General features: G+C 43.8%; 1 protein-coding gene across 2 annotated transcripts in view; it reads left to right on the forward strand.

Moving 5' to 3' along the window:
- The window catches only part of LOC138106318 (cohesin subunit SA-2-like), a 65,126-nt gene that overhangs the window by 7,352 nt on the left and 45,715 nt on the right, over positions 1-12,059 (forward strand). For both annotated transcript variants that reach the window (XM_069006745.1, XM_069006754.1), the window contains exons 6-7: positions 1,241-1,317; positions 10,099-10,170. In XM_069006745.1, coding sequence (XP_068862846.1) covers positions 1,241-1,317; positions 10,099-10,170 — 149 coding nt within the window. The remainder of the gene's footprint in view (positions 1-1,240; positions 1,318-10,098; positions 10,171-12,059) is intronic.

Raw genomic sequence — 12,059 nt, forward strand, 5'->3', positions numbered from 1 at the left:
GAGAGTTGTATTTGAACAAGGTTTGCAAGGTCAGATTTCTGAAGTGGCATGTCACATTGCTTTGCAGAATCCCCACATAGAGACAGTGCTTTTGATGAGTGTTCTAATTAAAATCTAGTGTTTCAGTTGCCATTTGTTTTATATTTCCTGGTATCTTTTGTTTTGCTTGTATCTTTGTTTGAGAATAAGCAGCTAGCAAACTCAGCTCCCTGCTTTGGTGGCTAGAAAAGCAATTTCTTGCTCCATTGCAGTTGCTTTTACTAGGGGGTTGTGAAGCTTTCTGTTTCATAACAACCATTGGGGCACTGACTTCTGGGGACAGTCTGCTAGTGAAATGCTTCAGGACGTCAAGTATGAGTTTGAAGAAAACTGTCCTGTTAGTTTGAAACTTCTGAGTGTATTTAAGCAGCTAGAAATGTACCTTTTACACTTCATTTTTTTTCTACGTCTTTGACTAATATGCCTTCTCTATGGGAAATACTTTGGGGTTTTTGACTAGCAGTGGGCAAAATTTTAGTCAATCCTTGAAGTAAATGAAAGAACAGAGAAAATAACCTTTCCAGACAGCACAGAGCATTCTTATCTAATGTGAATTTCAGTTTTGGTTCATCAGTACTTTTTCCTATCAATTAATTTATGTGTCTCTGTTGGGGAATAGAATTATTAGGATCAATAAAAGAACTGTGCAAGCAATAGGGCTGGAGATTTTTGGACTTGTGTGTGTGAGAGACATTTTCCATGGGAAAGTCCCTGTGTGAAAGTAAACAGTCGGCCTGAGAACATACAGGGAGTAAAGAACTTGCAGGTGTGCTGTCCGGGAGTGAACCAAGGGGAGTGAGCACAAAATTCTTTTGATCATAACAAGACTGTGGAAACTTGCCAGTGTAGTCCAATTATGTAGAAATAGAAATGTGTCTTGATAAGCTTTAAGCCACTTAGGAGCTAACAAGCTGGTATACTATATAAGTGCCTTTAGACTGCTAATAAACAGAGTTCATTTATCAACCATATTGGTTTGGATTCTCTTTCTCGCTCCCCCCGCCGGGGATCTGGGCTCCTCGTCCCGCGCAGCTTCCAACATGTCTCTTTATAAATAATGTTGCCCGTACCAATGTACACACATAAAACAGAATTCCTCTTTCTTTGGTGTTTCTAAATTTAATAAAGTCCTTACTATGGTTTGGACTTGAATAATGTTGTAGAGTTGTCAGTAATTCTTTTTAAAACACTCCTTTTTTAGGCATGGTAACTGCAGAGATGTTTCAAAGTTTGCACAAGAAGGATGTCATGCGAAAAATGACAGAGACCTTTGATAAGGTAGGCACAGCTTTGCTTTTGCATGTCTTTTTTATATAAACAAGAGGCTCTACCTTAATAGCCAGCATGGATGGAATTCCTGTTGCTTATCAGGAGCTCTGTACCACTTCATTAATCTAGGAAAATAAACCTGTTTTTTTGCAAGAGAAATTTGGTGTCTAAGAACCCATTTTAGCAGCAGTAGGTTATGGGGTTTTTTAAGTGACTTTTATTTTGAGAGTTTTATTAGGGCCGTCTGACTGCAGTCTTCCTGAATCTTTCTCTTAGGAATTCTTTTGATAGTGACTTTGTAGAGGTAAATACAACGCAGCATTGCCACAGGTAAATGGTTCTTTTGGTATTTGGTTGATGAGTCCTTTAAAAAATACTAATATGGAGTACTGATAAGTTAATTCAAAGATATTTTTAGCTGATACTTTTATTTGAATATGTTCTTTCTGCTTTACTGGCAATTACGATTTTTTATTACTGCATTTTGTCGTATAGAAGAAGAAAAATGCATTTCAGATTTTTAGATAATTGTGAAAACAATAGTATCTTGTTTCTTGTGGATTGTTAAGAAAAGTGCATAGCTTTACATTGCTGTTTCACTGCTTGACTGCTCCTTGACTAATTATGGCAACATTAAATTTTCTGCAGTGCTCTCACAGTTGCTTCTGTGATATTTTTTCCCCTTATTTGTCACCTCTGAATTGATTTGTCAAGCAGCAGCTATCAGCCTTGTTTTAACTGAGCATTTCTCAAAGACCAGCTGCTGTAGAAATTCCCACGGAGGATGAATTTGCCAACACAGTTGTCTTCATGTTAGAAGTGTAGTAGCACTTGGGCTGATTTTTGACAGAAATGAACCGATATGTGTCTTGCCATATGAATTAGTAATCTGTCATTTCTTTGCCAACTAAATTAGCCCTGAATAACACTCATGGTAGTGCAGGCATTCTGGCAGATACAAAGATGTGATTAGTGTTATCATCAGCCTGGAAGTATTACAGCTCTGTAACCTTTTCACCTGTCTTGGTGGGCAAAAAGGCAGGTTCTGCAGTTGCCTTGGAAGCTGTATTCTTCATGCTCTGTAAAGAAAGTAAGTTCTCTCTTATCTTTTTCATAAATAAGGTGGAAATGTAAGTTAGTGGTTTAAGTTAGTTGAGAAGTATTGCCATATGGGACTACTGTGATTTCAAAAACATTTTTTGAAAACTAATGACAGTAATAGTGGAAGTAGTAATGAGAGTGGAGAATATTGCCAGATATCTGCTTGATACCATCTTGCCTTTGGATTTTTATTGTTTGTTTTTAGCATTCAGAGGATTAATTCATGATAATTTCAGTAATTCAACCATGGCATTGCTGTTCAGTTAATTAATAGCAGCACTAGATCCTTGTACCAATGCTTCCTCCTAAAATCCTCACTAATGTTGGTGGGAAATGTTAATGGAATTGAGTTTGGCAAGAAATGTGAAGGGCGACAAGAAAAGAACCTACAAATACATCAATAGCGAAAGGAAGCCCAAGGAAAACATGGGCCCACAGTTAAATGAGGTAGGGTCCCTTGTGACAAAGGACACAGAAGAGCCTGAGGTACTCAATGCCTTCTTTGCTTCTGTCTTTAATGGTAAGATTGGCTTTCAGAAATACCAGGTCCCTAAGACCAGAGGGAAAGTCTGGAGCAAAGAGTACTTTACTTACCCTCTGTGGAGGAGGGCCAGGTTAGGTAACACTTAAATGGACTGAACCTGTGTAAAACTGTATGTTCTGATGGAATGTACCTAGGAGTGCTGAGGGACCTGTCTGAAGTCATCATGAGGTCCCTTTTGGTTGAAAGGTTGTGGTGACTGGGAGACGTTCCTGAAGTCTTAAAGAAAGCAAACATCACTCCTGTTTTCAAGAAGGGCAAGAAGGAGGATCTGGCAAACTCAAACTGATCAGACTCACCTGGGAAGGTGAAGAAGACACTAATTCTGGAAGTAATTTCCAAACACATGAAGGATAAGAAGGTGATCAGGAGTAGTCAGCATGGATTTACAAAGGGAAAATAGTGCTTAACCAACATGATAGCAAACTGCAACGAAGAGAGTAGTTTGGTGGATGTCTTGGTTTGAAAGACAGGTGTCTGCCTAGGAAGGCAGGAGTCTGCCTTGGAAGGGAAGAAAAAAAAATGCAACCCCCTTCCCTCCTGTGAGAAAAGAGACAACTCTTAGTTAAATAAAAAATTAAAATAATTTATTGAAAACAGAAAAATTGAAAAATTACAGAAATTAGAAAAATATAAAAATTTGGGATCCTGTGGCTCGATAGATGGTATGCCCCAGGAGTGCAGGGATCTGAGATCTTCTGGCTGAGACAGCACTGGACCTCAGGTAGAGAAAAGGACTTGTAGTGCTGAGCTGACTTTTAGCTGGTCCAAAAGTCAAAAAAAATTATTAAAGGCTTCTTAATAGGAGTAAGGCTTTTAATGCCCAGCACTGATGTCCACCACAGCTAGCCTGCAGAGGAAACTCTCTCCTCTCACCTCTCTGAACTTTTTGAAGCCTGTCTCGTTGTTTTATAGTGCCTTTGCTCTGCCCACAGCCTGCCCACAGCCCGCCCCTTTGGTTTAAAGTGATTGGTGCTTTCCCTTTGACAGATCATCTCCGTCCACCAATAGCTCATTGTTGTCAGAGGAGTGGTATCAGTTGAGATAAGGGTGCTAAAATGCCCTCCTTAAAATTTGGGTTGCCATGGAGCTTGCCTGCCGGGCTAAGGGGCTAAAAATAGCTGGTGGCTGTTACAAACTGGGGTTTTGAAGTTAGCCCTTGGACTAAAGTGCAAAGTAAAAACACCTGAAAAAAAAAATTCAAATACCTCTAATACATCTTAAAACACTTGTAAAAGTAGACAATGAACATAGGAAAGATAACTCTTATGGTGTACAGGTGGTTTCAAGTTTGAGAAGGGGACATAAGTTGGGGATTTTTAACTGGGGAATTTCTAACTGGGAATGGTGCAACTCTCTTAATAAACTACTCTCAACAATTGAAAACACTGATAATGGAACTTGATTTTTGTACCTGGGCTGATGGGTTAATTTTAACATTCAATTTAAAAATATTTAACTCAGAATTAATTAATTAAAGCACTTAATATGCAAAGACCAAGCACAATTAGGGATTTCATGTATGACACCTCCGAATTATTATAATTTTGAAATTAAGGGGCTTTCAGGCAAAGATATGAGGAACAGGAATAACATTTCTTTACTATTATATATCTATATGTGTATAACAAGTCAAACAAGCAGCAATAACCATGGCAGTAACAGCAAACACAAACCCAGTCCCGGCCTTCTCGGCTGTCGGGCCCTTTCCCCTCGGGTGCAGTTCCGCTCGCAGCCGGCAGGGGCATTGGCGGCTCCCGGTGAGCAGGGCAGGTGCGATGGCTCCCCCGCGGCTGCAGGGGGCGCTCCGGAGCGAGCTCGGGGAGCACGCGGCACTGGCGCCCTGGGATCCCGGGAAGGGATGGAACAAAGGCTTCACAAACCGCTGGGCAGCCGATCCCGGTGTCTGGCCGGACCCTCGGGAGCAGCAGGCTGGAACAGCAGGGAGGAGCACAAATCCCGGGTGGCAGATGATATGTATCCAAACTGTGGAGCTGCTGTGGGAGCCCCTGGAGGTCTGGGCAGGCAGGGTGAGCAGGGCTACAGAGTAGCGAAGGCTCAAAGCAATGGTGGGGGCAGGGCGGCCGCTGCCCGGCTCGCAATGGGGCAGGGAAGGTGGGCTTGGAATCCCGGGGTCTCTCCAGTAGAAGGAAGGCAGCTGAAGAAGCAGCCTCTCTCTCCATCCAAACGTCGGGAATTGGCTGCCCACAAACCCAGGGGAAAGAGAGTAGCCAGATGCACCCCACCCCCGTGGCCAAGTCTTTTGTTTTTCCTAAGCACCCCGTAATTTGTCTCCCTGGCTGTCGAGGTCCCTTCCCCCCTGCCATGTGGTCCTGGGAGAGGGAGGTCCTGGGGGGAGGCACGGGGTTTCCCTAGCCCCTGGTCATCCTCGTTCCCCATAGGTTGTTTTGTGTTCTCCTGTGCGGGCGAGGACCCTCGGGTCCCGTGATTGCCTCAGTTCCTGGGCAGAGCCCCGACCATGCGGCTGGAGAAATAAACATCTCTCTGAAACACCTATCAAGAATCAGTCCATATATATTTCTTTTCCACGGGCCTCCTTGTTTGATACGTGTGTTACAGTTTCCCCACTGTAACAAATGGTGGAGAATTGTGAGCAGAATGATACCCGATCCCTAAGAGTCTGATTTGTGAGTAAACTCTGGAAACTGGATTTCTCTTCTTGTTTTTGTTTAGCTATTCCATATCTAAACTATGGAGGAACTGTGGAAAGACTGTTGGCTCTCAGAGCCGCATGTGGACATTTATCTAAAACTTGAAAAGATTCTTGAACAACGATTTGTAAATTTTAGCTTAATTCAATCTCAAAAAGAACTGAAACATTTCCTTTCATGGTTGTTTAAGAATTTTTTCTGTGTTTCTTGGGATTTAATTCTTACCAAAGACTTTTGGAATACCGTTTGGACACAGGTAATTTTTGAGTCAAAATATATGCCGATGGAAGAATATTTTTGTGAATATTATTTAATTACTGAGCCTGTTGAGCAATGTCAGCTGTGTCCTGGTGAAGGGAAGTGTGCCTCGGAGTCCGTGTGACCCAAACCATGTGGACCGAGCGCTCTCCGAGCAGCAGCGAGGCAGTTCCCGCGTGTGGGCGGAGCGACGCGAGCTGCAGTGTCTGCAGTGTTGGCAGTGCATGGTGGAGCGAGCCCCCTGAATGCCCAAGTGAGAGGGGCGGCACGTGGGTGGCGGCTGGCGGCGGTGGTGGTGGAGTGGAGCCGCGTCTAGCCGAAATGCATGCTGGAGCAGGGCGCGGGGGGCTGCCGCTCAGGGGCCTGGCTGAGGTGTGGGTGCAGCACCAGGCAGCGGCAGCGCAGCCGAGAGCAGAAGCGGCGGAGCACAGAGAGCTGAGCGGCATGGCCCGGCCCGGCCTGCGCGGCCCCGAATGTGACCCTGGGAAGAGCGCGCAGGCACGAGCAGCCCCGACAATTCCAACATGGGAGCGAGCGAAAGAGAAAGCAAAAATGCAGCAAGACAAAACAGCAGCCACTTGGAAAAAGGAAAAAAATCACTGTAGCTAAGGTTTTAGGAATAGTAAAATGGTATAATGTTAAACAAAATTATGATTTTATAATGAGATGTGACAACCAGCAAGACATAGTTGTTCATAGAACTGCTATTAAAAAGAATAACGCTGAAAAATGATCCCAAGCTTGGGAGAGGGAGAGGTGGTGGAATTCAAAATTGTGCAAGGTAGAAAAGGGTTACAGGCAGCAGAGGTCACTGGGCCTGATGGTGTTTCTGTGAAAGGCAGTATATATGCTGCAAGTCGTGGTCATGTTAGACAGTATCTCCATTATAAGTCCCCCCTACAGTCTCCCTTTCCTAATCCCACCTTTCCCTTTTACCCTATATCCTATTACCCTCAGTGTATTCCAAATCCCTTTTTCACCCCATGGCTTCCCTATACAATTCCCTTTCCCTGCAACTCCTCTCCAATGCCAAGGGGAGGATGAAAAGGGGGAGGGAAGAAATTAAACCCTCTCCTGCCTCAGTTTCCCCACAAAGCATGTCTCCTTTCTGTCAGCCTTAAGATGTTCCAGAGAATCTGTTTAATTTAAAGACTCAGTAGGGTGGCTTATTTTGTTTTAAAACTGTTCTTGTTATGTTTATCCAGTTGTTTTCAATGGTAAGTTTTAAATCTCTTTTTGTTAAAAATAAACGGGTGAAATGTTGGGATCCCTTCCCCCTGCCATGTAGCCCTGGGAGAGGGTCCCTGGGAGGGAGACACGGGGTTTCCCTGCCCCTGGTCAGCCTCGTTCCCCATTGGTTGTTTTGTGTTCCCCTGTGCGGGCAGGGACCCTCGGGTCCTGTGATTGCCTCAGTTCCTTGGCAGATCCCCGACCATGCGGCTGGAGAAATAAACATCTCTGAAACATCTAGCAAGAATCCATCCATATCTATTTCTTTTCCACGGGCCTCCTTGTTTGATACGCGTGTTACAGTATCTGCACTGTAACACCTGGCAACATGTATGGGGAAAATTCCTTTAAGAGAAGAAAAAAACAGGAGGAGAACTAAAACCCCAGCAGTGGACGAGGAGAGAACAGCAGATGTTGTTTTTCTTGACTTCAATAAAACTTAAAACTGTCCTTATAATGTCCTCATGAACATGGTGGTGAGGTATGAGTTAGTGAAGTGGTCAATGAGGTGGACTGAAAACTGGCTGAACAAGCAGGCCTATGGGAGAATGATCAGTGGCAAAAGGTCCAGTTGGAGGCTAGTCACTAGTGCTCTACCTCAGTTTGATATTTGGGCCAGTGCTGTTTAACATATTTAATAGTGAGCTGGACACTTGAGCAGAGTTTAGTCTTAGCAAGTTTTCAGATGATACAAAACTGGGAGGATTAGCTGCTAGATCGGGTGGTTGTTCTGCTGTTCAGAAGGGACCTCAACAGATTGGAGAGTTTGGCAGAGGGGAACCTCATGAAGTTCCACAGCAGGAAACCCCGTGAACCTGGGGATGAATAACCCCGTGCACCACCACACACTGGGGGCTGATTGACTGGAAAGCAGCTCTTCAGAGTAGGGTCTCTGGGTGGGTGACAAAATGAACACGAGTCAGCAACACACTCTTGCAGCAAAGTTGATCAACAACCTCCTGGGCTGCATTAGGCAGAGCATTGCCAGTGGGTCATGGGGGGTGATCTTTCTTCTCTGCTCGTACTACTGAGACTACATCTGAGTGCTGAGTCAAATTCTGGACCTTACAGAGCAAGAGAGGGATGGGTTTACTGGAGTGAGTCCAGTGAAGGGCCACAAAGATAATTTATGATCTTTGATATGAGGAGAGGCTGAAAGAATTGAGCCTGTTCAGTCTGTAAAGAAGCTGGCTCAGAGGATTCTCACCCATATGTTAAAATACCTGATGTGTCAGAACGACAAGGAAGGAAGCACAACTCCACTCAGTGGTGCACAGTGAGACAGCACAAAGGCAAGCCAAGATGGGCAATGGGCACAAACTGAAACGTACAGAATTTTACCTGAACACAAGAAAATGTCTACTGTGAGGATGGTCAAACAGTGGAACAGGTTATCCAGAGAGGTTGTGGAGTCTCTGAAGATGTTATTTGACTGCACGTGGCTTCACCTGACACTGAGGGAACAGACGTGTACTTTTAGGGATCCTTGACAGAATGTTGATGGCACCAACTGTAGTTACAATTAAAACTTTTATTTCTTAACACTGTGTTATGATTAGTATAGCACAGAATTTATGATTAAAATGGCACAGGATTTCTACAAGCAGAATCAATATAATAGCATAATATAGAATTTATAACATAGCTCAGGTCTCACTGTCCAGCAGGAGTTCTGGTCAAAGTTCACCACTTTGGCCTTGCAATACCTTGATTTTATTGACAGTGCTCTGGGTGCTATGATGCTTCCCTGTTCTGTGACTGGCTCATCACCATGACCTCCCTGGCTGGATGCCTGGGACCTTCAAGGCAGGGAGTAATTGGCCTGGCATCCAGGAACCATGAGACTACAAGGGAGGGGAATTAATCTGTTTGATTTGTCTGCTTAGTTCACAGGACCTTCAGGGCCTGGTAATGAGGAAGAGGGAGTGAATGAATACATGACCTGCTTGGTCACAAAGAAGGGCTGCTTGCTACTTAAAATGACATTAGTTATGCTAACCACATTACCAGGGGTTGAGAGCAGAGGTGCTGGTCACACACAGCACTGGGCAGCCTACTCTGGTTGAGCAGGTGGGGTTGGATTAGGTGATCTTGAAGAGTCCCTCTCAATTTCAGTCTTTCTGTAATTCTGGGAAAATTTGTACTGATATTGGAAGCAGATAATGGCTTTAATGTGGTCATTGAGGCATTTATTTCATGTTTGTGAGCTGTAGTATTCCTCAGTGATGAGACGGTCTTGTCTTTACACTGTTTTATGTTTTTATTCTATTTTAAGATACTCTGTTTTTCTCTTCTGCTTTTGTTCCTGCTTGTGACACTTACTTCTTGCAGTTCTTTGTTCTTAAGTAGTTTTTCTTCCCATTCCCATTTTTTTGCTGAAACATTTAGGAAGGGAAGAGTTTTGTGCATAACTGTACAGCTAGATGGTGACAGAAATACTTGAGCTTCACTGAACTGATAAAGAACTCTAGATTTCATGCCTTTTGTCTTGGAATAATTGTAGAGCTGAGAAAACATCTTTGAATCAAGTCACACTAGTGCTGAAAACATTTATCTCTAATTTGAAAAAGCTCAGAATTTTTTTTTTTAGCGTTTAGATATTTTACAGTATCTAGGTACCAAATGTCGAAAAGGGATATATACTTAGACTTGCTGAGGAGCCATGTCTTAGAGTTAATAATGAAACCTTGTATATGTTTGCTTACAAATTCTGAAAACAAGTTATCTCCTATTTGTAACAAGACAACTCAGGTTTTATATGAAAAGTATTTTTTTCTTCTGTCATTGGTTATAAAAAGCACTAAAACCCAGATGAGAAAGATTTAGAATTTGCGTAATATTTTGGATTGTGTAGGTCACCAGTAACACGCACTGTTTGAAGTTCTAATGGCCTTTGAAATATGTTGCATGTTTTGTAATGCTTTTGTCTATGAATTCTCTGTGCCATTTCATTAACAAGCTTTCAAAATTTTGCCTCCTGTGTTACAGGAAACTGGATTGCAGTACAAGAAATTCATGGCCTATCCTTGGATCCTGACAGTTACTTGGCCGGTGGACATGGTAGGGCTGTTGTAGTTCTCCACAACTGTAGTATAACCTTTTCTCTGGGGAATTGATCTAAACTCCTTGTTGGCACTTCATTTTGACTTTTCTCTCTTTTTGTAGACTCTGTATGAAAGAAGGAAATATTTCCAGGTTGAGTAAGAGCAGGAGCTCACATCACTCTGTTGAGTGATTTGAATAGTTCTTTGGAAGAACTTGTGTTAAGGGCCTAATCTGACTGGTTTCTGGAAGCAGAGTTGCTTCTCTAGTGGTTATGAATCTAAGGAAATCCCAAGTTAGGTGCCTAAATTTAGGTGATGTGCCTATATTGTATATGTTTACAGCATGCATGTTACCATTAAACAGTACCCCAGTGTGATAAACATGGACAGTAGAAATGCTCTTAAAAAGTGAGGGAGGTCTTTGTGTATTTTGTGCTGCTTTTCAGATTGAGGAGTAAGCTATGGTGGTAAAGAAGGTATTTCCTGAAGTTGTAGGTGGTCTTTCTACTGTCCATGTCATGATCAAGGAGCATTGACTGAGGTTTGCTGGAAACTTACCTTTCTGTTTTGGCACTTGCTGCTACTGTTTGGGCTCTGAACTGACTCTTACAGCCTGGTCAGGAACATATTCCAAATTCCCAATGTGCTTTGGGTTGCAGCCAGCTGTGTGATCAGTCTGTATTTGCATTTCTCTTTAAAGAAAGCAGCAGCCCCTGTGCTTTGAAAACAAAGTTACAAGAGAAGAGCATGAAGAGTACTTTGTAAGCACAGGAGTACACACGTTGGGCGCTAACCTAACGCAGTACTTGAGCTCGAGGCACGAGCTCTGGTGAGCCCCAGGTCAGAGAGAGTCCAGCTGCATTCTTCTGTGTGTCGCTGAAGTGACTTTGGCATCAGGAAGGTTGCTGCTGGCTGGGCTGGCTAGCCGGCTTCTTTGCAGAGGGAACGTGGCAGGAGCCGATGGGATCGGCTCACGTTAGCTCGGAGACAAAGGAAGAGAGAGGCTGTTCTGGTCTGGCTTCTAACAGGTTTATTGTTAGAAGTTTCGCAACCCAAACAAGCTTGGAAGGGAAGGAATGTGATGGGATCCTCCCCCGAGGCTTGTCCTCAGCTTTATAGGGAATTTGAAAACCGTGGGAAATGGGGAAAACAACCAATGAGTTACAAGCCAGGGGGAGGATACAATTTAACGAGAACCGCTGGAGGAAACTGAGAGGCGGGAGTTCTAACAAAGAACCCATGAACAACCCAGTAACCGAGAATTTTCCCGAACCTGGGGAGGTGGCTTGTACCCGGGCACTGTCCAGGGGGGGTGCAGCTGAGGCTTCTGAGCCACCCCTTGACCCACCCTCTGAGTCTGCCTCTTTGGGAAACTCGATCCAGGGGATGGGCTGGGATTGATTGGCATCTTGCTGCCCCAGCGCCGCAGTGGGCAGGGTCACAGCAGCCCAGGAAGTTATGCTGGGTGTGCAGCTTTGTTAGAATATGACTGAGAAGGTGTTTGCCTGCTGGTAAAGGACCAGCTGAGCAGTGGCCTGCCTTCAGGATGAACTTTTCCATAGTGAGTGAAGTTTTGGAGTTCCTTGACTCCACTCACACCTGGAAACTATCAAGATGCAAATTCATATTCTGAGCCATTCCTGGGGTCTGTGAGGTGTAAATGAAATAAATGTTCACACTGTCTGAGGTTGCCATTTACAAAGTCTTTCTAGTGCACTTTCCACTATTTTGTGTGAGAAGTCATTTCAACTCCCTTCTGGGAGTTGCTTTCCTTCTGGCAGTATCAACCATACTGTGGACACTTACGGTTTCATTGTAACTTGCTTTTTGCATGATGTCTAAGGTATTGCCCACTTACTGTTTCTGTGGGGGTTTTTGGAGACCCAGGTGCAAGTGGTAAAGGTG

Source organism: Aphelocoma coerulescens, chromosome 1 (assembly GCF_041296385.1).
Source record: "Aphelocoma coerulescens isolate FSJ_1873_10779 chromosome 1, UR_Acoe_1.0, whole genome shotgun sequence".
Lineage (NCBI taxonomy): Eukaryota > Metazoa > Chordata > Aves > Passeriformes > Corvidae > Aphelocoma > Aphelocoma coerulescens.